The following is a 24,780-nucleotide window of genomic DNA, read 5'->3' on the forward strand; positions in this document are numbered from 1 at the left end:
TACAATGAAAGCACACATTATCGGTCCATGTTGACAAACAAATCAACTTTTTGGGGGTTTTAGTTCAGGGTCCTTTTCTTTAGCAACTTCAGGCCCTAGAAAACGGTTTTAATTCATGAATATACGTAATAACCATCATCATACAACAGTCATCATTCAGAGGGGAAAAAAACGCATAGGCAGGATGATTTCACTGATATTCATACCTTTCTTAACAGGAGCTGGTTTAACTTCCTCCTGGATGACATCAGCCTCTGAAATGATGAAAATATTTACAGAATGAGAAAACTTTAGTATCATCATTGAATTTGAGTAAATTTGAGATTAGTCTTTAATTTGAGCACATATCAATCCACAATATCGGTAACTCTTACCTTTCTTTTCAGGCGCTGGTTTAGGTTTCTCCTTGATGACTTCTGAAATTTTTTAAATATAAACATATTCAGAGATGTCTAAATACATATAATACAGTGTCAATGTACTCCTCTAAAACTCAAAAATTTTACAATGAAAGCACACATTATCGTCAGTGTTGAAAAAAAAATCTACTTTTTGGGGGTTTTGGTTCAGGGGCCTTTTCTTTAGGAACTTCAGGCTCTATAAAACTGTATTTTTTCATGTTATAATTTGATCAATATACAGTGGAAAGTGACAGCATATGCAGGATGATTTCACTGATATTCATACCTTTCTTAACAGGAGCTGGTTTAACTTTATCCTTGATGACATCAGCCTCTGAAATTATGAAAATATTTACAGAATGAGAAAACTTTAGTATTATCATTGAGTTTGAGTAAATTTGAGATTAGTCTTTAATTTGAGCACATATCAATCCACAATATCGGTAACTCTTACGTTTCTTTTCAGGCACTGGTTTAGGTTTCTCCTTGATGACTTCTGAAATTTTTAAAATGTAAACATATTCAGAGATGTCTAAATACATATAATACTGTGTCAATGTACTCCTCTAAAACTCTAAAAAATTTACAATGAAAGCACACATTATCGGTCCATGTTGAAAAAAAGTCAACTATTTGGGGGTTTTATTTCAGGGGCCTTTTTTTTAGCAAACTTCAGGCCCTAGAAAACGGTATTAATTCATGAATATAATAAGCATCATCATACAACAGTCTTCATTCAGAAGGGAAAAAAACGCATATGCAGGATGATTTCACTGATATTCATACCTTTCTTTACAGGAGCTGGTTTAACTTTCTCCTTGATGACTTCAGTCTCTGAAATAATGAAAATATGTACAGAATGAGAAAACTTTAGTATCATCATTGAGTTTGAGTAAATTTGAGATTAGACTTTAATTTGAGCACATATCAATCCACAATATCGGTAACTCTTACCTTTCTTTTCAGGTGCTGGTTTAGGTTTCTCCTTGATGACTTCTGAAATTGTCAAAATATAAACATATTCAGAGATGATAAAATACATATAATACAGTTTTAATGTACAACACTAAACTGGGTAAAAAGTTTACATGAAGCACAGATTATCAACCTGTGTTGAAAAAAAATCACCTCTTTTGGGTTTTGGTTCAGGTCCCTTCTCTTTAGGAACGTCAGGCTCTATAAAACAGTATTTTTTCATGTAATAATTTCATCAGTATACAGTTGTGTAACAGCAACACAAGCTGATTTCACAAACACACATACCTTTCTTTACAGGAGCTGGTTTAACTTTTTCCTTGATGACTTCAGCCTCTAAAAAAGGAATAATGTAGAAATTAGTGGGGACTATTTTTTAAACAATCTTAGTTTTTTTCCTCATTGATAATGTTAACAGTAAATCAAACCTTTCTTCTCAGGGGCTGGTTTTACTTTCTCTTTGATAACTTCTGCTTCTAAAAATGTGAAAACATTAAAGAGAAAACAAAATACATATATTAGAGTTTTATACTAATCTGCAAGGGGAAAAGTATTAGAGTATTACGCTAAACTGCCAGGATAAAAAGTTTACATTACTTTTTTAAAATTACATTATCTTCTTGGGTTGGGAAATAAGCTCACCTTTTTTGGGTTTTGGTTCAGGAGCCTTTTCTTTAGGAACTTCAGGCTCTGCAAAACAGTATTTTTTCACGTGATAATTTAAACATTATACAGGGGAAAGTGACAACATACACAGAATGATTTAATGAAAAGATATTCATACCTTTCTTTACAGGAGCTGGTTTAACTTTCTCCTTGATGACTTCAGCCTCTGAAATGGCAATGATAATATTTAGAGATCGTAAAATCTTATATTAAAATAATCTTTAACACGGGATAAAATTACACCATGTAAAAAAAAAACTTTTAACTCTTCCTGTACCTTTCTTCTCAGGGGCTGGTTTAGCTTTCTCCTTGACTTCAGCCTCTGAAAAGATAAACTGTTTTTAGCATAAACCTTTTTCTCATTGATAGTGTTCATTTAAAATCAAACAAAATCAAACCTTTCTTTTCAGGGGCTGGTTTTACTTTCTCTTTGATGACTTCAGGTACTAAAATTGTAAAAATATAAACATTTAGAGAAAACAAAATACATACATTAGAGTTTTATATTAATCTGCAAGGGGGAAAGTTTACATTAAAACACATATTATGTGCAAACTTATGGAGGTCGAAACCTGCAAAAACAATAAATAAATAAATACACAAATAAATAAATAAATGTGTGTATAAATACACGTATTCTTGTTTAAATACATAAATAAATAATTAAACGTGATGAAAGTAGGCAAATAAGTAAAATAAATTGGTGGGCAAATGGAAAATGTTTAGGGAAATGCTAAACTCATCCTAACTATATTCCAGTGCTCACTAATTTATTTCTGAATGTAGTTCCACATTTTTTTTACCTCTGCGCAACATGCTAATGAGAGGGTGTCAATTATGCAAGAGTAGATCGTGTGTGACGCGCTTGAGCGTTTGCCTGCGCATGCGTATTAACTTCATCAGTCAAGGGGACTGATTATTATCTTACACTTTTTCATAGGGTTAGTTTTGTAGTTATAATCATGACAGAGCTAAATCATAAAATATTTTAAGTAGCCAATGGAAAATATTAATGTTTACATAGCTCTTAATGGCAATACTGAACCGTTATTTGCTTAATAAACATACTTTTGTCCCCTGTATTTTCTGTTCTGATAACTAATGGGGAAAAAACTGTCTGTTCCTTGATTAAACCACTTCATACCAGTTCTCAAGAATGTATATGAGCCTCTGTTTGTACAATAATAAACTGAGAATCAACTGAGATGTACCCTTGTATATGTCACTAATTTGGTTCGCCCGCCGTACAGAGAGAGAGATTGCTGCAAATTGACTTGGTTGTAGAAGAATTTTACCATAAAAAAAATGGTAGCAACGTTTTAGGTTTTACGGTATTAACTTAAATGTACAGTTAAATACCGTAATTTCATTAACTGATATAATCTTAATATGCCAACCTATTGAAGTACTGAAATCTGTTTTGTACCTTTGTAATACCCACACATGAAAGTCACATGATGAACCAAAACCCATCACAAGCAGCTTTTAAATAATAACATATATAGAACGTGCACAGTGTCATTCACACATACGCTAAACACCATCATGGTAACACACATGAAACTGAAATAATGCAATAAACATTCATTTAACAACATTAGGTGTAACACACAACCCTAATATACAAAACTGATAAGAAAAAACTAAGAAGAAACATAGTTATTTCAACAAAAAAACATCAAATTTGAAATGTAACGCAGGGAATTCTGGGAATGTCAATTTACGGTTATTCACTGTAAATTATACAGTCTTTTTCACTCGTATACTACCATAAAATTAATGTCCAATACATGTAATGTCCAGTACAGTTTTTCACCGTATATAGTAGGGAAATTTACCGTTAACCATTTAACAGGTTTTTACTGTAGCATTTTTACAGTCTTTTACCATTAAATTCATGGCCATTTTTTACAGTGTGCCATCAAATGAACGAGCCCTTATTCCACGGATAAAGTGAATAATTTCACGATGACCATGGGATACTGATATTACAGTTGTCTCTAGAGCTGGAGACTCAATCGGGTTACAAAAAATGACGTCAGGAAACGACACTGGCCATTTCGTTGGGTCGTTTTTAAAGTCACAGATACTGTGCGGACAATACAGCTCAGTTTTTTTATGTATCTTGCTCTGTTGAATGGAAAAAGTGACTTTAAGTAGGCCATACTGGATTAACACCATGCATTTCCTATCAGCGGGAAATAATTGTTTTCCCCAGCTATGACATGACCCAGACTAAAGTCCATGGTTGACACCCTCTCATTAGCATGTTGCGCAGAGGAAAAATAAATGTGTAACTTCATTCAGAAATAAATGAGTGATCAAAGGAAAATAAATAGGATGAGTTTAGCATTTCCTTAAACATTTTCCATATTCCCACCAATTTATTTTATTTATTTGCCTACTTTAATCACATGTTTAATTTATTTGCATATTTATTTATTTATTTGTGTATTTATTTATTTATTGTTTTTGCAGGTTTCGTCCTCCATACAAACTCACCTCTTTTGAGTTTTGGTTCAGGAGCTTTCTCTTTAGGAACTTCAGGCTCTATAAAACAGTATTTTTTCCATGTGATAATTGTGTCAGCGGTAACGGAAAGGCAACAGTAACACATTGCGATTTCATTGACACATACCTTTCTTTACAGGAGCTGGTTTAACTTTCTCCTTGATGACTTCAGCCTCTGAAATAGCAATGATAATGAGAGGTATGAGATAATATAAGAGATCGTAAAATATATTTATGAGAAAATTATAACTTCATCTTTAACACCAGGAAGAAGAAAAAAAATCACACACACAAAAAAAAAAGAGTTAACTCTTACCTTTCTTCTCAGGGGCTGGTTTAGCCTTTTCCTTGACTTCAGGCTCTAACATGATTATAACATAAAAGTATTAGCACTTACTTAAAATCAGGGACTTTTATGGCTTTATTCTTATGAAAAATTGCAGTACCTTTCTTTGGTGCTGGTTTTGGTTCTTCTTTAGTTATCTCAGGTGCTGCAAAACATGAAGGTTTAACTTCAGATGTTATCTTTTAAAATAGCAGCTGTGATGTTATAAGTTAACACATAAGTTGTCAAATATCCTGTAATACACATTTCTGTAATACTAGCAAATATAAACAAGCCATAATTGACTGTTTTTGCCAACATCTACTGATGTGTTGATAAATCAGCAGTATTAGGTCATATAGTAAATGTGTACCTTTTACTTTAGGGACTAGTTTCGCCCTTTCCTTTGGAGCTTCAACTGAAAGGTTTTGGAAGATAAATAAGAATGTTTCAGAGCAAAACCTTCAAAACTCAAACATAACTTTCAAGTATTCAAAATCACACAGATTACCAGAAAAACACGCATATAATACCTCTCTTTGCAGGTTCTGGTGTTGGTTCAAGTGCCCTTTCTTTAGGAACCTCTTTCTCTGTAAAACCGAATGGTTTGTTATGATAAATGATCATCATACATGATCAAATCATCAATATGTGCAGATTTTTTACTGAATCCACACCTTTCTTTATAGGAGCTGGTTTAAGTTTCTCCTCGATAATTTCTGCCTCTACAATGATGATAATATACAAATATTAATATATTAGTTGTATCACATTTTGCTTATAAAAGAGTTAATCAAACCTTTCTTCTTAGGGACAGGTTTAGCTTTCTCTTTGATGACTTCAGCCTCTACAAAACAGAAAACAGAAGAATATTTCAGTTTCATGTTAAACAGTTCAAATATAAATAGATTGACCATATTTTTGGTAAAAGTTTACAATGCAAAAAGAACTGAGAGGAAAAAAACTCACCAATTTTGGGTTTTGGTTCTGGAGCCTTTTCTTTAACAGCATCAGGCTCTTTAGAACAGTATTTGTACATGTGATAAATGATCATTATAATGTCAAAATCAGCAATGCAAGAAAATATTGTTGATATCCCCACCTTTCTTTACAGGAGCTGGTTTAGCTTTCTCCTTGATGACGTCAGCCTCTGAAAGAAAAGTATGTGAACATTTAAAAAACATATTATGTTATATTTTTTGAGGGAAAATATTAACTTTAACTTGGGGTAAAAGCACACATGATAATGTCTACCTTTCTTCTCAGGGGCTGGTTTAGATTTTTCCTTGATGACATCAGCTTCTAAAATATTGATAATATAAATAATTTTAACATATTATTAGCAAAATATTGCTCACAGACATTGTTCATTTAATTGTTAACACAGTAAACCAAACCTTTCAACTTAGGGACTGGTTTAGCTTTCTCTTTAACAGCTTCAGGTTCTATAAAACACAAAACAGAAGGATATTTAAGTTTCATCATGTCAAACAATTATTTTTTATTTTTTTGTGCTATAATTAGACCAACTGTATTTCTGATACAAATGTAAAATGTTCTAGAAGGCCTATGGGAAAAACCTTTCACCTTTTTTGGGTTTTGGTTCAGGAGCCTTTTCTTTAGCAACTTCAGGCTCTATAAAACAGTATTTTTGCATGTGATATTTGATCATTATAATGTCAAAATCAGCAATGCATGATAATGTGACTGACATCCATACCTTTCTTTAAAGGAGCTGGTTTAGCTTTCTCCTTGACTTCAGCCTCTGATGAGAAAATATTTAGAGAATGTGAAAGATTCTATTTTATATCATTTTTATATTTAAATTTTTAAGGCAACATATTAACTTGATTTTTAAGTTGGGATGAAAGCCCGCATGAAATGATAACTTCTACCTTTCTTTTCAGGGGCTGGTTTAGCTTTCTCTTTGATGACTTCAGCCTCTAAAATGTTGCAAAACATTTTAACATATTACATTTATCTGAGAGACAGTGTAAACACAAATAAATGTAAGTAGGCATACCTTTCTTTGGTGCTGGCTTGGGTTTTTCTTTAATTATCCCAAGTTCTGCAAAACAGAAGAGTTTAATGTTAATAAAGGAGAACTTGAGTTGAGACTTCTCATGGAATTAATTATCATAATGTGCTTTGCAATATTTATAAAAGCCAAGTGACTAGAGTCAATAAATTGACAGTATTTGCTATGCATTCACAAATTAGCAGGTCATTTAAGATGCAAACATGGTTTTGTGTTATGAATAATCATCATACATTAAAAACAACAGTATTTACACAGGATGATTTCATATCCATACCTTTCTTTACAGAGGCTGGTTTAATTTTCTCCTTGATGACTTCAGCCTCTATAATAATCATATTGCAAATATGTTTAGAGAAAGAATTACATTCTGATAACTACAATGAAAATTGAATACATAAAGTAAATCAAACCTTTCTTCCCAGGGGTCCGTTTAGCTTTCTCTTTAGTAACTTCAGGCTCTACAAAGCAAAATAGAGCAATTTTAAATAATGCAGTTAAATGCACATATTTAATCTAATGTTAACAAGCACAATAAATCACTTTATTTAATTTTTGTTTTTATTTGATTGACCAATGTCTCAAAAAAGAATTTTTGGGGGGTTTTGGTTCGGAATCGGGAGCCTTTTTTATTGCAACTTTAGGCTCTATGAAGTGTTTAAAATGAATCTGATATAATTCATGCGATTCATCATACAGCAGAGTATCAGCATATGCAGGAGGATTTCATTTATATCCATGCACCTTTCTTTACAGGAGCTGGCTGAACTTTCTCCTTGATGACTTCAGCCTCTGAAATAACAATATTTTATGAATATTTAGAGATAGTTAATGTCTTTTTCGCATTATCGTAAAATGTGTTTATTAGTTTTATCTTTACCACAAAGTGAAACCACTTCTGAAGCTAAGATAATAGCTCTTACCTTTCTTCTCAGGGGCTGGTTTAGATTTCTCCTTAACGACTACAGCCTCTGAAATGATGATAATGCAAAAATTTTTAGAGGAATCCAAAGACATCCTTTTGTGTAATTTAAAATTTTGCTTAGAGGAAATTTTTAAATATTAACATAGTAAATCAAACCTTTCTTCTCAGGGGCTGGCTTAGCTTTCTCTTTGATGAAAATAGCCTCTAAAATATTTAGAAAAAACAACTCGAATCTATTTTGCGTTAAAAAACTAAAGCTGTTCTTATAAATAAATAATGTGTTTAATACTGTACGTTTATGTAATAGAAGCATACTTAAAGCAGAAACACCTTTCTTTAGAGGAACTGGTTTTTAAAAAAAAATAGTAAGAGAAACCAAAACATCAGTGTTATATTAAAATATAGCTAAAAATATTAACTCCATATACCTTTCTTCTTAGGGGCTGGTTTAGCTTTCTCCTTGATGACTTCAGCCTCTGAAATAGCATCGATATACAATATTTAGAAGTTTTAATATTTTAATAGTAATAGCTTGTGTAAAATGTTTCTTAACAATAAATTAAACCTTTCTTCTCAGGGGCTGATTTGGCTTTTTCTTTGATAACTTCAGTTTCTGAAATTGTGAAAATAGAAAACATGAATTAAAACAACTGACATGAAACTTGTTCCGTGAGAAAATCATTTTAATGTGATGAACAAAAGCATTTCACATCCATACCTTTCTTTACAGGAGCTGGTTTTGCTTTCTCCTTGACTTCAGCCTCTGAAATGACAATGTGGTGATTGCTGAAGTTTTTTTTTTAAAAATATTATCTTTAAAACCACTGAGATATGTGCTTTGCAATATTTATAAAAGCCAAGTGACTAGAGTCAATAAATTGACAGTATTTGCTATGCATTCACAAATTAGCAGGTCATTTAAGATGCAAACATGGTTTTGTGTTATGAATAATCATCATACATTAAAAACAACAGTATTTACACAGGATGATTTCATATCCATACCTTTCTTTACAGAGGCTGGTTTAATTTTCTCCTTGATGACTTCAGCCTCTATAATAATCATATTGCAAATATGTTTAGAGAAAGAATTACATTCTGATAACTACAATGAAAATTGAATACATAAAGTAAATCAAACCTTTCTTCCCAGGGGTCCGTTTAGCTTTCTCTTTAGTAACTTCAGGCTCTACAAAGCAAAATAGAGCAATTTTAAATAATGCAGTTAAATGCACATATTTAATCTAATGTTAACAAGCACAATAAATCACTTTATTTAATTTTTGTTTTTATTTGATTGACCAATGTCTCAAAAAAGAATTTTTGGGGGGTTTTGGTTCGGAATCGGGAGCCTTTTTTATTGCAACTTTAGGCTCTATGAAGTGTTTAAAATGAATCTGATATAATTCATGCGATTCATCATACAGCAGAGTATCAGCATATGCAGGAGGATTTCATTTATATCCATGCACCTTTCTTTACAGGAGCTGGCTGAACTTTCTCCTTGATGACTTCAGCCTCTGAAATAACAATATTTTATGAATATTTAGAGATAGTTAATGTCTTTTTCGCATTATCGTAAAATGTGTTTATTAGTTTTATCTTTACCACAAAGTGAAACCACTTCTGAAGCTAAGATAATAGCTCTTACCTTTCTTCTCAGGGGCTGGTTTAGATTTCTCCTTAACGACTACAGCCTCTGAAATGATGATAATGCAAAAATTTTTAGAGGAATCCAAAGACATCCTTTTGTGTAATTTAAAATTTTGCTTAGAGGAAATTTTTAAATATTAACATAGTAAATCAAACCTTTCTTCTCAGGGGCTGGCTTAGCTTTCTCTTTGATGAAAATAGCCTCTAAAATATTTAGAAAAAACAACTCGAATCTATTTTGCGTTAAAAAACTAAAGCTGTTCTTATAAATAAATAATGTGTTTAATACTGTACGTTTATGTAATAGAAGCATACTTAAAGCAGAAACACCTTTCTTTAGAGGAACTGGTTTTTAAAAAAAAATAGTAAGAGAAACCAAAACATCAGTGTTATATTAAAATATAGCTAAAAATATTAACTCCATATACCTTTCTTCTTAGGGGCTGGTTTAGCTTTCTCCTTGATGACTTCAGCCTCTGAAATAGCATCGATATACAATATTTAGAAGTTTTAATATTTTAATAGTAATAGCTTGTGTAAAATGTTTCTTAACAATAAATTAAACCTTTCTTCTCAGGGGCTGATTTGGCTTTTTCTTTGATAACTTCAGTTTCTGAAATTGTGAAAATAGAAAACATGAATTAAAACAACTGACATGAAACTTGTTCCGTGAGAAAATCATTTTAATGTGATGAACAAAAGCATTTCACATCCATACCTTTCTTTACAGGAGCTGGTTTTGCTTTCTCCTTGACTTCAGCCTCTGAAATGACAATGTGGTGATTGCTGAAGTTTTTTTTTTAAAAATATTATCTTTAAAACCACTGAGATAAAATATCAAAATGAACTCACCTTTTTTCTCAAGAGCTGGTTTAACTTTTTCTTTAATGCCTTCAGGCTCTAAAATCATCATAATGTTTAATCATACATGTTGTTACAGAAAATGGTAATTTAATTCTTAATACAGCAAATCAAACCTTTCTTCTCAGGAGCTGGTTTAACTTTCTCTTTGATGACTTCAGCCTCTAAAATATATATATATTTAAAATTGAAATAAATGAATAATATAGACAAATGCAAATGATTAGCATTATCTTACAAAAGGCCAGTGGAAAAACTGTTTATTTACCCTTCTTTGGCACCGGTTTGGGTTTTTCTTTGGTTATTTCAGGTTCTGCAGCAAAAAAAAAGTGTTTAACTTGAAAATTTGCAGATGTAGAGATCTCAATCAATAAGGTGCTGCATTACATAATTAGTAAAAGGGATTTTGAATCGACAGGTAAACTAGATATGTACCTTTCTTTTCAGAAACTGGTTTTTCCTTTTCCTTTGGAACCTCAACTGAAAAGACATCACAAGGTTAATTGATATTAGCTTCTAGAAAAACCTTATATGAAAATATGCATATGAGGTATTTTTTCAAAACTGCAAATTTGATCATCTATGAGACAATAACATGTTATGTGATGAATGATCATCATACAGCTGAAATCTAAAGTATATGATTGTTTCATTCATATTCATACCTTTCTTTACAGGAGCTACTTTCTCCTTAATGACTTCAGCCTCTATAAAATAATGTAGTAGAGTAATTGTAAATAGGCAATTTAAAATGTGATTAGCTTGTGTAAAACGTCAATCTGAGGAAACAGAAGCATACATGAAATGGATAATAAAAATATAAAAAGTTTCAATAAATGTAACTCAAACCTTTCTTCTCAGGGGCTGGTTTTACTTTCTCTTTGATGACTTCAGCTTCTAAAATGAAGTTTATATGAATATTTTAAAGCATTAGCATTGTCTTAAAACTAGGGATGCACCGATATGAAAATTTTGGCCAATACCGATAACCGATTATTCTTTATATTTGAAAGCCGATAACTGACATGTTGGCCGATAAATCCATGCATTATTTATCGGCTTTAAGATATCGGCCAAATTTTCTTATCAGGCCGATACCGATAACAGAAAAAATGAGCATTTATCGGCCGATACCGATATCGTGGCCGATATATCGTGCATCCCTACTTAAAACTGGCCAGGCAAAAGGTTTTGACGTTATACTTAGATACCTTTCTTTGGAGCTGGCTTTGGTTTTTCTTTGATTATTTCAGGTGCTGGAAAGCACAGCAGTAAAGAACAGTCAGTATTGGCTTTTTTACATGAGCAGATGTGTTATTTAATCAATGATACAGTGTCACATAATAAATTAAAGTGATTTTTTTATTTAAGGCTAACTGGATATATATATATACCTTTCTTTTCTGGGACTGGCTTTGCCTTTTCCTTTGGAACCTCAGCTGTAAGGGATTACAAGGATAAGTTGGAAAACTTCTGTATGATATCTGTATGAGATTCAGTCTAATCTAGTATTCATTGCTGTAAATGTTGATAAAGCATATACTGTATCTACCTTTCTTTGGAGGTGCTGGTTTCTCTTTGACAACTTCAGGCTCTATAAAACACATGAATAATTTACTCAATGTCAAGCAACTTGAAATGGTAGGATGAAGTATCTCTCTATAGAACAATTAAACTGAGTGCTGATGAAATGTAAAATATTCGGTAAATGTTTTTAAAGGTTCAGGCACTATAACCTATTTTGGGTTTTGGTTCAGGTGTCTTTTCTTTAGCAAATTCAGGCTCTGTAAAGTAGTTTTAATGCAAAAAGATAATTACAGTAGAAAACAACAGCATATACAGGATGATTTCCTTGACATCCATACCTTTCTTTACAGGAGCTGGTTTAACTTTCTCCTCGATGACCTCTGAAATGGCAATGATGTGAAAATATTTAGAGATTGTAAAAGGTTTTCTTTAGCATTATGTTTAAACGTCCTTGGATAATTTTTTAACAATAATGGCTAATAATAGTAACTCAAACCTCTCTTCTCATGGGCTGGTTTAACATCTTTGATGACTTCAGCCTCTGAAATGATAAAAAAGAGGAAACAAAATGGCTTTTTAGCATAAATGTTCTTACATTTTTGGGGTAAATGTTAATGTGACTCCTAATTTCGCTTAACAACAATACCTTTCTTTACAGGAGCTGGTTTAGCTTCCTCCTTGACAACTTTAGCCTCTGAAATGTCAATGACGAGTAAATATTTTGATACTATAAATTATTTTCTTTAGCATAATTTTTCAAATGTGTTTGTTGAATGTGATTTCTGTGTGATGACTTCAGCCTCTTACATTGTGATGATGAAAACAAAGCAAGCAAAACACTATCATTGTCTTAAAACCTAACAGGAGAAAATATTAATACAACATTATTGTTCTCACAAATAATGTTACATGCCTTTCTTTGGTGCCCTGGGTTTCTCTTTGGTTATCTCAGGTTCTGCAAAACAAGGAATTTATGAAACATAAAAAAGCTTGGAATATGACACACATTATAAAACGGATAGTTCCGGTCCTTGATTCTGATTGGCTGAGCCACGTTCGAAGCTGTTGTAAATTACTCTACAAACATACACCTTTGTTTACGTTTGTCTGTTGCTTGCCAACCACTTTGTTGCAACCTCAACTGATTCTGAGGAACTACATTGTATGAGGGAAAAATAATGTTTTTATTAATATCATTACACTTTATTTGCTCTGTTTTATTTTGTGAAACCACTACGTATATGGAATAACCGTGTTATAAAAGCAATAAGCACCGTGAAGCCGTGGTTTACAGTGAATTTATAACAGCTAAGCGTTAATGCCCCTTAGCTGTTATAATTCACTGTAAACCACGGCTTCTTGGGGCTTATTGCTTTATTAGTCTTGCCTGGTAGTAAATTTTGCAAACATTTACTGCATCCTTATGTGATACCTTTCTTTGCAGGTTCTGGTTTGGCTTTCTCTTTGGTAACTTCAGGTTCTACAAACAGAAAGATATTTCAGTTTTAAAACAGTTCAGCAAAGACATGCCTTTATAGCAGCTTCAGTCTCTGAAACTATGCGTAGAAAAACTGATTTTGTCATTTTGCCATACAAACTGTAAAATAATTGTATACCTTTCTTTGGTGCAGGTTTAGGTTTTGCCTTTTCAACTGCAACAGCAGGTTCTGCGAAACAATTATTTCAATTATTATTAAAATCATTCTCCCAGATTTCCAGGTTCAGTTTAACATTTCCTTTTCCTTTTTAATGTTGTATATTAGCAATTATACTGTAATCACAGACATATCCATACCTTTCTTCACAGCTACAGGTTTTAGTTTGTCCTTGGCAACTTCTGCCTCTGAAATATATAATATTATACAGAATATATTTTTACACAACAAAAGAAAAAACAGTGCACAAAACCCTGAATCACTTCAAAAACATGATAAACTATTTAGACAATTAACCTTTTTTGGTAGGTTCAGGTTTTGCTTTTGCTTTTGGAACTTCAGGTTCTGTGAAAAATGGAAAATCAACAACATATTCAGTGGAGTGTTTCATGCGCTCATATTCAGATGAAACAAATAATTAAAGATCCCCTCTTTGTCTTGATATAAACAGGTAAGGTTTTAACTTGTTACTGGCCAGAAATAAACACTTGTTAAGTAGTATAAATACCTTTCTTTACAGAAGCAGGTTTGGGCTTTTCTTTTACAGCTTCTAAAAGAATAAAAAGTTTAACATCAACATTTATTTCCAAATTACATGAGCACAAGAGTAGTACCTTGTGCATCTTTTCACATTTGAAAATGATTACCTTTCTTTGGAGGTTTCTCCTTTTCTTTAATAATTTCAGGTTCTAAAAATCAAGTCAAACTGCTTGGTAAAATATTTATGTAGATCTAATGTACATGCTTAAGCAATGTCAAATATTCCGAAAGTTTTCTTATCAAACAAATCAATCGTTTTTCTGTTTGTAATAACCATTTTAAGGTATGCATGTTGAAATATAAAAACAACTGCAATCATTTTACCTTTCTTTGAAGGTTCTGGCTTGGCTTTTTCTTTGGAAACCTCAGGCTCTGTACATTAGAGGATGTAAGCAGTTAGCATCATTAACATTGCAAAAATATGTCCAATAAAATCAATCTGTACCTTTCTTAACTGGGGCTGGTTTCACTTTCTCCTTAGTAGCTTCAGTATCTGAAATGATCAGAACTGCATGCATTAGAAAGTGAATTAATGAATAACGACTAGTTAAAACGCTAATACTTGAAAATAGTTTTTTTAACCTTTCTTCAAAGGTACTGGTTTGACTTTCTCTTCTGCAACTGCAGGCTCTACAATTCAAGGAAAAGTAGGTTTAAGATTGGAACAATGCACTCATCGATAAATTTAAGAAAGGAAAATGACTAATTACCTTTTTTAACAAGAGCAGTTGTTGGCTTCCCTTCTAAAAAAAATGGAGATACATATTCAATAAATTATATATAAGACTGACAAAAAATTGATCAAGGCCATATATTTCCATATTACCTTTCTTGGCAGTTGGTGGTTTTTCTTTCTCCTTAGAAACATCAGGCTCTGAAAATGAGACAGCAGGCTCAGCTAATGCATAAAAATAGCTTTTAAATGAATTTCTGTTACTTTAAGCGCATCCTACCTTTCTTCAAAAGGGCCGGTTTAATTTTGTCCTTGGGAGCTTTAGCCTCTGAATAAATAAGAAAAGAGAAAAGCATTTCAACTTGCTGATTTCAATTTTTCCTCTGAGGCTCTTTAACTGACTACGTGGATATGGGCAGTTAAATCTGTGAACATATTTTCCAATAAAATAAAATTATTCTAACATTAAATACATAATTTAGAGTTCAAAATGTGATACCTTTCTTTACTGGAGCAGCTTTCTCTTTCTCTTTGGGGGCTTTGGCTAAAAGTATGGAAGGACATTATTTGTTTAGATTTGAATTTAGTAGATAAAAGGTTGCACCTTTCTTTTGTGGTGCTGGTTTTGCTTTGTCTTCAACTTTTTTTTCTTTACATAAACAGTAACAGGTCATCACAAAAGACATGATATTTCCATTTGAATCTATATACTGTATGTAAGAGCAAGGCTGTAAAAACAATGTCAAACAACACATTATACAATGAAAAAATTATTATTAATATTTGTTTAATAACAGGAGTCATACCTTTCTTCACAGGGACAGATTTTTCTTTCTCTTCAGCTGCTAAAATGCATCAATATGTTATTGTTACTGGTTTCTTCTAAATTCAATGCTAGCTAAAATAGTAGATAATACCATACCATAGAATAAGAGCGAATTAAATGCATGAAAATTATAGTTCAGGTTTTGGAATCTCAAAAGAGCTGGTTTTGCCTTCTCTTTTTTACCTTTCTTTGAGGGCTCCGGTTTGGCCTTCTCTTTGGGAACCTCAGGCTCTGTAATTTCATCAACACCAGCAGTTTATGACACAGAAAAAACACTGCATTTTGTTTAGAATGGCATTGATTGTCTGTGGAATGTCTTACCCTTCTTTACAGGAGCAAGTTTTGCTTTTTCGACAGCAACTTCAGCTTCTACAAGTAAATATAATTACTATACATAAGCAAAGATACATTCAGCATTTTTTTTTCACCTCAAAAACAAATGTAAACAGCACACAATTACCTTTTTTAACAGGTGCTGGTGGTTTATCCTTGGCTTCAGCTTTTGAAATAATTAAAAAATTGACGTACTTTCAATGCATATTTAGTAAACATTTTTTAAAGTTCAGGGGTTAAAATCTTAAATATAGTAACTCTTTTTGCTTTAACAGTTTTGTTTTTGCAGCTTCAGGTTGCAGCAATGCATGGCATACATTACATAATACAATCAAACTGATTAGAAAATACTTAAGGAGAAACAGAAAAAAAACATACATTTCTTCACAGGTTTAGCTTTTTCCTTGGGAGCTTCAGCTGTAATATGAAATAAGAAGATGTAAAACGTTTCAATGAATATTCAGTTGTATTACAATAACATTTTACTTGTTAAATATGTTGTTTGGTTTGCATTATCCATGTAGCCCATATGGATTTTAAAACTGAATAAGCATGCGTAAGGTGAGGAAAGTTACAGTGTGATCATCAACCCCAAAGTTATTGAGAAAGGGATCTCTAACCCTTAAAGGACACATATTTCAGCCATAATATGTTTACAGATGAACATGCAAGCTTTGTACCTTTCTTTGAAGGTGCAGGCTGGACCTTTTCTTTAATAACTTCAGGTTCTGTAAACATTTGAAACAAACTGTTCATATAATCTGTTAACTTACGCAAAGCTTCATAAATAGTAATACATACAATACAAAGTACCTTTCTTTACTGGCTTAGCTTTTTTCTTGACAACCTCAGCAACTAAAAGAGAAAATATGTTATCTCTGATACAAAAAACACAACTTTGTATGATAAACTTGATTTTTATTTTTACAGCACAAGCATACCCTTTTCTTTTGGAGCTGGTTTTGCCTTTTCTTTGATAACATCAGCTTTTTCTAAAAAAAAGAAAGAAAAAAAAGTGAATACTTCAGACAGGAAAATAACAATATTTTCTAAACAAAAGAAAGCATCTAAAATGGGAGTAGCAGCATGAGAGACTTTAAATATGCATTGTGATACCTTTCTTTGAACGAGCTGGTTTGGCCTTTTCTTTTGTAACTTTGGGCTCTGCAAATGAGTGGAGAAAAATATAAAAAGTATTTACAGTGAAATTTGATCCATTTAAAAGTATTAATTTTTTTCATAAATAGTCTAACGGACCCCAAACTTTAAAAAGGTAGTGACATGTGGCGATCCATACTTGGAATTAGTGCTCTGCATTTAACCCATCCTTAGTGCACACACACAGTAGTGAACACACACCCAGAGCAGTGGGCAGCCATTTATGGTTAAGGTTCAGTGCCTTGCTCAAGGGCACCTCAGTCATGGTATTGAAGGTGGGAGAGAGCGCTTTACATTCCCCCCTCCCACCTACAATCCCTGCCGGTACGAGACTCGAACCTGCAACCTTTGGGTTACAAGTCCGACTCTCTAACCATTAGGCCATGACTTCCCCAATGTGTACACATAATGTGGTTTAATTATGAATTTGCTTTATTATGTGTGCTCAGTAAAGCAAGAACACACAACACAATACCTTTCTTAGATGGTGCTGGTTTGGTCTCTTTTTTGGCCACTTCAGCTTCTGAGAAATAAGCATTACATTTATTTCCTGTTAATTCAGAATTGAACAAACGGAACATCAATTATCACACAAGATGCATACCTTTCTTTACAGGTACTGCTTTGATTTTGTCCTTGGCCACCTCAACATCTATGACACAATAGAAACAATAGTTGGCGGTGAGCTGGCTGTTATAGACATGCATAAAATACATAATTTTGTTTCACAATTTTGGCTTCTGTGCGATATATTACATTTAGGAATGTTTGTGGACTTTGTGGGAGATTTTATTTCCAAAAAAACAACAACAACATTGAAATATATTGTCCATGAACAGGATGTGTTGAATACCTTTCTTTGCTTGTTTAACCTTTTTCTCAGGTCCTGCGCATACGAAATTGTATACATTAGAATTTTGTAATATTACATTTTGTATTGAGTTTTTTTAGACAGCTTTGTAAAAATGCATGATGATCATGTGAGAATCCATATCAAAACTACTGTAGCATTATTTTCTATTACAAAAAATAAAATAAAATATCAATATAATGGACTAAAGCTGAAATATATAGTGTTTCAATTAAAAACTGTACATTAACCCTCAGACAGTGTAATGAGCAAGCAAAGCTTTATTTATCTATTTTTGCCATTAGTGCATCATGTACCAGATTTCTTCTTTTTTAGAGGAGGTTCCTCAACCACTTTAGTCACCTTGACCTTTTTGTCAGGTTTTTTCTTGGTGTCCTTTTCTAGAACACATTTCACATACATAGTACACATATATTATCTATTGAAACAGAGGTGTGGGGTTTTACATGTAATCTATAAGCAACTGTAGGTCTGTAGCAGTGGGCTGAACGTAGCCTTCAACCTTCATCGTGAAGAACAGAGCAATCTACAATCTAAATGTTGATGTTGAGCTTTTCACAAAAGAGAAATGAGATATCCTATACATTAAGTAGATAAGTTCAGTATGCTTTATCAGTCTTACTTGTTGGTTCTCGAGTCTTGTCCTCTTTGGATTTATCTTTGCTTTTAGCCTTTTCTATCTCCTTTTTCTCATGTTCTTTTTTTTTCTTGACTTTTTCTACTGTTATGTTTATTTGTTGTAGTGTTATCTCTTCCTCTTCACCATCAGCCTTCTTCTCCCGCATATCTGGAAGAACAGAAAAGATAATGAGTCACAGTTCTATCAGTTTTCTCTTAAATTGCAGTTTTCATTCTGCACAAGCACTGTATTTTACAGTGTGCAAGCACTGAAGAAAACAACAAACCATTCACCTTGAATGATTTTGTATATCTCCTCTCTAGCTTTTTTCTGTTTGGCTTCTTTCACTTGTTCAAGAACTGAAATCATGAGTAAATGTTAAATGAAAGTTACAGGTTTTAACATCCACATGATTAATGAACAATGAGAATGAGAGCATGAATTAGTGCACTATGAGTGTGTTAATTTAACATTAATAGTACTTGTAAAGCAGCAAAGTGGTTTTCAGCCATGTCATTGTGTTAGATGGCAAACTAAAATTAATAATGGATAAATTCAATAATTAATTCTCTTAATGGAATCATTCAATTAAGCAACATAAACAGCTTTGCAAATAATCACTGAAATTATTAAAGTATTTTGTATGGTTTTCATTTTTCCCAATGATTTGAATTGAGAAAGTAATTCTAAATTACACAAAAAAAGAGAAAAAATACCCAATATATATAACATTACATAAAAGCAAACACCATTTTTGTGGACTTTTCCTAAGAAAAAAATATTGAACAAATATGCTACAAAGTGTAATTGATCAATAACATCAAATAGCTCTCTCTAGTTTTATATATAGAAACTTGTACTTCTTTGTGCCCTTTTCAGCATCAGCAATTGCCACATCTTCCTTCTCCTCCTTGCCTTCCACTTTCATGTCATCTTTACCCCGGACTTCAAGATCATCAAGTTCTGTTGCTTCAGTCTTTTCCTTTACACAGATGGTATCTGGAGTAGCTTCAGCCAATTCAGGTAGCTGTTCTTTTTCTACTGAATCTTCGGCTGTTTCTTCAGTGCTGGCATCTTCATCTGTCTCAGGTTCTTCTTCCTCACCTATGAAATCAGAAGTATCTTTAACTTTTTCAGGTTCTTCCTCCTCCTCTGTAACATTGGGATATTTCTGAAATTCATTTTCATCTGTATTGTCTAATTCAGTTTTGGTTGTAACATAGGAAGTACCTTCTGCTGTTTCAATTGCTGCTTCTTCAATTGTTTCAGTTGATTCTTTCTCCTCTATAACTGCAGCGGTATCTTGATCTGAGGTATCATCAATGTCGATGACTTCTGGCATATCAGATGGTTCCTCTGTAACATCTGCAATATCTTCAACTGATTTAGTAACTTCTCCCTCTGTAACAACATCTGAGGTATAATCAGTGTCTTCTGTCACATCAGAGGTTATCATAGTTGACTCGTCCTCTATGGAGTCAAATGTATCATCAGCCTTTTCAGTTGCTAATTCCTCATCTATGACTTCTGGAATGTCATATGTTTCCTCCTCTGTAACATCTGGAATATCTTCAGCGGTTTCAGTAACTACTGCCTCCTCTGTAACAGCATCAATGTCTTCTGTCACATCAGAGGTCTTTTCAGCTGATTCGTCCTCTTTAAAATCTGAGATATCTTCAAACTTTTCTGTTGCTATTTCCTCATCTATTACTTCTGGAATATCAGATGTTTCCTCCACTGTAAAATCTACATCTTCAACTGTTTCAGTAACTTCTTCTTCCTCTGTAACGACATCTGAGGTATCGTCAATGTTTTTCATATCTGTAGCATCAGATTCAGTAATTTCAGTTGATTTGTCCTCTGCGAAATCTGAGATATCTTCAGCCTTTTCAGTCACTGTTTCCTCATCTGTGACTTCTGGTATATCTGATGGTTTCTCCTCTGTTACATCTGCGTCTTCAACTCTTTCAGCAACTTCTTCCTCCTCTTTAACAACATCTGAGGCAGCGTCAACATCTTTCACATCTGTAGCATCAGATGTCGTTTCAGTTGATTTATCCTCTGCAAAATCTGAGATATCTTCAAACTTTTCAGGTTCTATTTTCTCATCTATGTCTTCTTGCATAACAGAAGGTTCCTCCTCTGTAACATCTGCAATATCTTCAACTGTTCCAGCAGTTTTATCCTCCTCCATGACATCGGAGGCAGCCTCATCGTCTTCAACTGTGACATCAGAGCTGTCCCAAGCCGTTTCAACCCTCCCTTCCTCCGTTGTAACGTCCACAATATCTTGAGCTTTTTCAGTTGTATCTTCAGCAGCTTCTACCTCACCGCGTTCCTCCTCAACCTCTTTTATTTCCTGTTTAGTACTGTCTGTGGATCTCACAGCAATGTAGGCAGCATAGGCAGGGTCCTGTGTTTTGCCTAGTATTTCTGCAACTGTTTCATGAAGTCATTTTTCATTTCAGGTTTATGACAGAACTAAGCTCATTTTACAGATAAAAACACATTTACCAGTTTATGTGCGAGACACGACAGTTTGTTCAGATTGGAAACATAATTACATCACATTGATGACTTTAACAGTATGCACATGTTACGCCCTGACAAAAAACTTCAGTTGAACCATTTTTAGCAGTTTCATCAAAACCCAAGATTATATTTTGTTATTCTGAAACGTTGAGACCGTTTGTGTAAATGTATGCAATTTTATCCAAAGTGACTTGCACTGCATTCAAGGCATACATTTTATCAGTTCAGGAATGACCTTGCTAGCACAATTCTCTACAGTTTGAAGATTTTTAAATAAACACTTTATGCATCAGGACTGCAGTGACTTGAAATTAAACCCTCGATTTCTTTCCACAACCTCAGCTTAACATCTCAGGGCATTAATATTGTGACATTCACAATATTCTTGCAACATGTGCCATAACTGTGGTAAGAATTCCTACATGCTGTGTGTTTGTGAAGAATATCAACTGACAAATGTATCAGAGAAGGTTAGACATTGCACTACACCGCAAGAAGGAGACAGGAAAACAAACAGCAAGAAATGCATTTGACAAACTTTTTATTTTTGTATTTGGTAAATATGTCATGCACCTTCTTTTAAACCATTCTAGAGAAATTAAACACACATTTTTACATAATGTGAAGAAACATGGGCAGTACTGTGTGAGATGGAGAGTGCAGGACATTAAAATTAACACTATAGTACAGACAGAAAATATAAATGACAATCATCCCTTATGCAGTCATGCAGGTCCTTTTCATGCACCATATTACATAACCTCTATCATTGTTTTCTAAATGTTCTAATTACCAAATGGACTGAAACAGGGTAAGACGCAACATCACTGTGCAATAGACATGGGATGACAACGAAGCAGAAAACGATCATTTTAGTCAATTCAAGATCTTGCATTATAAATGTGTGAGGTTTGAGTACTAGTGTTAGTTTTGTGTTAAAATTTAGCATTTATGTAAATTAAAGAATGTGCATTTACTAACCTTTTTCCATAGGGGGCAGAAATTCTCCTGGAGAAGATTTAGGAATATTGATAGATTAACATATTATATTATATATTAACAGAGGTATTGAGTAGTGAATGAATGAATATTGACACAAACCTTTTCGTCTTATCACTTGTGGTGTGTCATCTGAAACAGAGAATGACACGGATAATTAAAAAATAACTATTTTAATATACAAGCATACATTTGTGATATACTTGATAGGATGAATACCTTTGTCTTCCATGAGCATGTTTGAGAGATAAGCCAAGAACATATCCCTCCTGTCAGCAAACTCTTCAACAGTGTCTGTGACAACTTTCATGGGATCAAAGCTAAGGTCAGGAATACCACCTGGGAAAAATGAAATAACAGAATGCAACTGAATACTCTTACAAATTAAATATTGAATACAAATGTAACACAATGTTTTGAGCTGATAAATGAACAATACCTTCATCCGCTGCAAACAGACTGGATAGGTAATTAGAAACAGTGGTCTTTACTTCTGTGGCCTCCTCTACAACTATTTCAGCCAGCTCCGCAGGATCAGTGCTCATTTTGGGAAACCAAGCTGAAATATTGACAAGGTGCATTTATTTGAGCTTTTTTGATATATATATACACTACCGTTTAAATGTTTGGGGTTAGTGCAATTTTTTTAACGTTTCTTAGGCTCACCAATGCTGCATTTATTTGAGTAAAAATGCAGTAACTTTGTGTGAATTATATCACTGAATGACTAAATTGATGCAAGAAATAAATACCTTCAAGGTTCCCGAATATGGCTGAAGAAATGGTCTTGATCCCACTTAAAATTTGCAGAGCTGCTTCACTGGCAGTGTCTGCTGGATAAATGATTGCTACATCCAGGATATCTATGCAGCATGTAAAGCATTAAACAGAAGTCAGTGAGCAGCTGAAATCATGTTTTACTGAAATGCTCGAATATGACTAATTTCTTCTAATTTCTTTCTCATTTGGGAATTTCAAATGTTGATTGAAATATTTTCTTGAGTTAGAGCACATCATGAGTCTTTGATTGCCTGTCAGCCTGCAAAACAACAACAGCCAATTATTTCTGTAATGTAGGTACCTTCAAATAAGTGGAATAAGTAAGCCACTGGGAATCTAATCCAGTCAGTAACCTCATCCAATACAGTGCCACCAAGTTTCGCTGTTTCAGTGATGCCTGTGTCCCCTGTTAAGTGTTAAAATAAGTCCAAAAAACAGACAATTATACAGGATCAATGCTTATTTTGAGAATCATTGAAAAGATGCATGCACCTATATAGATCAAATAGATTATGTGAGTGTATATATACAATGTTGGTGCTTTGCAGTACCTTCAATGCCCCTAAACATGGTGGAAATACACTGTATAACAGTCTTGATCCCACTTAAAATTTGCACAAGAGCTTCACTGACCATATCCACTGGAGCAACCACTATATCCAGAATGTCTGAAGCACAGAAAGCATTAAACAGGTATTAGTGCTAATAAGACTAATAATTGATTTTTTCCATGTTCATGAGTTATTGTACATAATGAGTCTCTAATTGCATGTCAGCTCCCAGAACCACATCGACCAATTATTTCAGCATGATTAGTAAAGCAGTTACCTTCAAATAAGTGGAATACGTAGCTCACTGGGGATTTGATCCATTCTGTAGCCTCATCCAATACAGTGCCCCCATATTTCACTGTTTCAGTGATTCCTGAATCTCCTGGATGGAAAAACAAATTCAAAACTAAATAGTGTTTTAAATGCTTATAAACTGCTTATAAATGATTTTTAAATGCCATTAATGAACATATGTACATACCATCAGCACTAAATATTCCTGACAGATAAGACACAGATGAGTCAGCAGCTGAACTAATAGCTTCCACCGGATTAAATATTATTTCAGTGACGTGCTCTGTATTCCAAATAAAAGCAGAGAGAATTGCATACAAGTTATGTATGTCGACAAAATGTAATCAGGCTACTTCTCAAAGGACTGGCTTATTCAAAAATTAAAATTCTGTCTTAAAGGGGTCATATGATGCGATTTAAATTTTTCCTTTCTCTTTGGAGTGTTACAAGCTCTTGGTGCATAAAGAAGATCTGTAAAGTTGCAAAGACTAAAGTCTCAAATCCAAAGAGATATTCTTTATAAAAGTTAAGAGTCAACCACGCCTACCTAAAATGGCTCGTTCTAACACGCCCCCACATGTCTACGTCATGATGGTGGAAGATTTGCATTACACCACCCAAATGTTCACGCAAAGAAAGAAGGCATAACTTTTATTCTGTGTACTTTTTATTTCTTATTTCTAGGCGCTGTGTTTCGTTGTGAAAGCGAAACTACTTTGGTTGGCCTTCCAAAAGCTTTCTCAAGCCCGCCCGCCTCTGCTCACTCAAGCCGGCCTCCGCTCACTCTAGGCCGCGGCTCACTCTAGGCCTCCGGCCTCCGCTCACTCAAGGCTGTGGTGTGTGCCGCTTTTTCGAAACTACATTGTTTGGACTTCCTAAAGAGGACACGACTAGAATTCAGTGGTTAAGTTGTATTTACAACACTGTTCCAGAACAGTTTAACCCAAATATTCAGATGTGTGATGCACATTTTGCGGAGGTTGAGGACTGTTTCCTGTGAGAGTAGCCTACAATGCCGGTGTCTGTTTCTATAAAGTGGGGCAGTTCCAACTTTGCAAGGACAGTCT

The 24,780-nt window shown here is 33.5% G+C and overlaps 1 protein-coding gene across 1 annotated transcript in view; it reads right to left on the reverse strand.

The window, feature by feature from the left end:
- Window positions 1-24,780, reverse strand: part of LOC107583616 (titin) — a 41,786-nt gene that overhangs the window by 10,957 nt on the left and 6,049 nt on the right. Inside the window, exons 3-97 of the mRNA XM_016269903.1 lie at window positions 23,901-23,996; window positions 23,697-23,801; window positions 23,420-23,536; window positions 23,170-23,274; window positions 22,841-22,951; window positions 22,528-22,647; window positions 22,308-22,427; window positions 22,191-22,220; window positions 22,071-22,097; window positions 19,418-20,996; window positions 19,320-19,324; window positions 18,851-18,916; window positions 18,561-18,725; window positions 18,235-18,318; window positions 17,921-17,953; window positions 17,672-17,719; window positions 17,543-17,590; window positions 17,026-17,073; window positions 16,851-16,901; window positions 16,723-16,764; window positions 16,590-16,637; window positions 16,288-16,326; window positions 16,037-16,075; window positions 15,898-15,945; window positions 15,760-15,807; window positions 15,557-15,595; window positions 15,250-15,294; window positions 15,031-15,078; window positions 14,904-14,951; window positions 14,788-14,820; window positions 14,660-14,707; window positions 14,523-14,570; window positions 14,402-14,449; window positions 14,185-14,226; window positions 14,046-14,087; window positions 13,835-13,882; window positions 13,678-13,725; window positions 13,499-13,549; window positions 13,315-13,362; window positions 12,796-12,840; window positions 12,529-12,576; window positions 12,379-12,423; window positions 12,221-12,262; window positions 12,092-12,139; window positions 11,908-11,949; window positions 11,750-11,794; window positions 11,567-11,611; window positions 11,205-11,252; window positions 11,021-11,062; window positions 10,791-10,835; window positions 10,624-10,668; window positions 10,472-10,519; window positions 10,347-10,394; window positions 10,213-10,257; window positions 10,060-10,107; window positions 9,923-9,970; window positions 9,314-9,361; window positions 8,560-8,604; window positions 8,407-8,454; window positions 8,270-8,317; window positions 8,157-8,186; window positions 7,998-8,045; window positions 7,840-7,887; window positions 7,661-7,708; window positions 7,330-7,377; window positions 7,194-7,241; window positions 6,902-6,946; window positions 6,774-6,821; window positions 6,599-6,643; window positions 6,466-6,513; window positions 6,276-6,323; window positions 6,133-6,180; window positions 5,981-6,028; window positions 5,848-5,895; window positions 5,678-5,725; window positions 5,556-5,603; window positions 5,412-5,468; window positions 5,252-5,296; window positions 5,000-5,044; window positions 4,870-4,914; window positions 4,681-4,728; window positions 4,545-4,592; window positions 2,441-2,488; window positions 2,320-2,364; window positions 2,161-2,208; window positions 2,019-2,066; window positions 1,805-1,852; window positions 1,665-1,712; window positions 1,530-1,577; window positions 1,356-1,397; window positions 1,188-1,235; window positions 856-897; window positions 688-735; window positions 375-416; window positions 207-254 (exon numbers count right to left, since the gene is read on the reverse strand). Coding sequence (XP_016125389.1) covers window positions 207-254; window positions 375-416; window positions 688-735; window positions 856-897; window positions 1,188-1,235; window positions 1,356-1,397; window positions 1,530-1,577; window positions 1,665-1,712; window positions 1,805-1,852; window positions 2,019-2,066; window positions 2,161-2,208; window positions 2,320-2,364; window positions 2,441-2,488; window positions 4,545-4,592; window positions 4,681-4,728; window positions 4,870-4,914; window positions 5,000-5,044; window positions 5,252-5,296; window positions 5,412-5,468; window positions 5,556-5,603; window positions 5,678-5,725; window positions 5,848-5,895; window positions 5,981-6,028; window positions 6,133-6,180; window positions 6,276-6,323; window positions 6,466-6,513; window positions 6,599-6,643; window positions 6,774-6,821; window positions 6,902-6,946; window positions 7,194-7,241; window positions 7,330-7,377; window positions 7,661-7,708; window positions 7,840-7,887; window positions 7,998-8,045; window positions 8,157-8,186; window positions 8,270-8,317; window positions 8,407-8,454; window positions 8,560-8,604; window positions 9,314-9,361; window positions 9,923-9,970; window positions 10,060-10,107; window positions 10,213-10,257; window positions 10,347-10,394; window positions 10,472-10,519; window positions 10,624-10,668; window positions 10,791-10,835; window positions 11,021-11,062; window positions 11,205-11,252; window positions 11,567-11,611; window positions 11,750-11,794; window positions 11,908-11,949; window positions 12,092-12,139; window positions 12,221-12,262; window positions 12,379-12,423; window positions 12,529-12,576; window positions 12,796-12,840; window positions 13,315-13,362; window positions 13,499-13,549; window positions 13,678-13,725; window positions 13,835-13,882; window positions 14,046-14,087; window positions 14,185-14,226; window positions 14,402-14,449; window positions 14,523-14,570; window positions 14,660-14,707; window positions 14,788-14,820; window positions 14,904-14,951; window positions 15,031-15,078; window positions 15,250-15,294; window positions 15,557-15,595; window positions 15,760-15,807; window positions 15,898-15,945; window positions 16,037-16,075; window positions 16,288-16,326; window positions 16,590-16,637; window positions 16,723-16,764; window positions 16,851-16,901; window positions 17,026-17,073; window positions 17,543-17,590; window positions 17,672-17,719; window positions 17,921-17,953; window positions 18,235-18,318; window positions 18,561-18,725; window positions 18,851-18,916; window positions 19,320-19,324; window positions 19,418-20,996; window positions 22,071-22,097; window positions 22,191-22,220; window positions 22,308-22,427; window positions 22,528-22,647; window positions 22,841-22,951; window positions 23,170-23,274; window positions 23,420-23,536; window positions 23,697-23,801; window positions 23,901-23,996 — 6,459 coding nt within the window. The remainder of the gene's footprint in view (window positions 1-206; window positions 255-374; window positions 417-687; window positions 736-855; window positions 898-1,187; window positions 1,236-1,355; window positions 1,398-1,529; window positions 1,578-1,664; window positions 1,713-1,804; window positions 1,853-2,018; window positions 2,067-2,160; window positions 2,209-2,319; window positions 2,365-2,440; window positions 2,489-4,544; window positions 4,593-4,680; window positions 4,729-4,869; window positions 4,915-4,999; window positions 5,045-5,251; window positions 5,297-5,411; window positions 5,469-5,555; window positions 5,604-5,677; window positions 5,726-5,847; window positions 5,896-5,980; window positions 6,029-6,132; window positions 6,181-6,275; window positions 6,324-6,465; window positions 6,514-6,598; window positions 6,644-6,773; window positions 6,822-6,901; window positions 6,947-7,193; window positions 7,242-7,329; window positions 7,378-7,660; window positions 7,709-7,839; window positions 7,888-7,997; window positions 8,046-8,156; window positions 8,187-8,269; window positions 8,318-8,406; window positions 8,455-8,559; window positions 8,605-9,313; window positions 9,362-9,922; window positions 9,971-10,059; window positions 10,108-10,212; window positions 10,258-10,346; window positions 10,395-10,471; window positions 10,520-10,623; window positions 10,669-10,790; window positions 10,836-11,020; window positions 11,063-11,204; window positions 11,253-11,566; window positions 11,612-11,749; window positions 11,795-11,907; window positions 11,950-12,091; window positions 12,140-12,220; window positions 12,263-12,378; window positions 12,424-12,528; window positions 12,577-12,795; window positions 12,841-13,314; window positions 13,363-13,498; window positions 13,550-13,677; window positions 13,726-13,834; window positions 13,883-14,045; window positions 14,088-14,184; window positions 14,227-14,401; window positions 14,450-14,522; window positions 14,571-14,659; window positions 14,708-14,787; window positions 14,821-14,903; window positions 14,952-15,030; window positions 15,079-15,249; window positions 15,295-15,556; window positions 15,596-15,759; window positions 15,808-15,897; window positions 15,946-16,036; window positions 16,076-16,287; window positions 16,327-16,589; window positions 16,638-16,722; window positions 16,765-16,850; window positions 16,902-17,025; window positions 17,074-17,542; window positions 17,591-17,671; window positions 17,720-17,920; window positions 17,954-18,234; window positions 18,319-18,560; window positions 18,726-18,850; window positions 18,917-19,319; window positions 19,325-19,417; window positions 20,997-22,070; window positions 22,098-22,190; window positions 22,221-22,307; window positions 22,428-22,527; window positions 22,648-22,840; window positions 22,952-23,169; window positions 23,275-23,419; window positions 23,537-23,696; window positions 23,802-23,900; window positions 23,997-24,780) is intronic.

Source organism: Sinocyclocheilus grahami, unplaced genomic scaffold, assembly GCF_001515645.1.
Source record: "Sinocyclocheilus grahami isolate Dianchi unplaced genomic scaffold, SAMN03320097.WGS_v1.1 scaffold54.1, whole genome shotgun sequence".
NCBI lineage: Eukaryota > Metazoa > Chordata > Actinopteri > Cypriniformes > Cyprinidae > Sinocyclocheilus > Sinocyclocheilus grahami.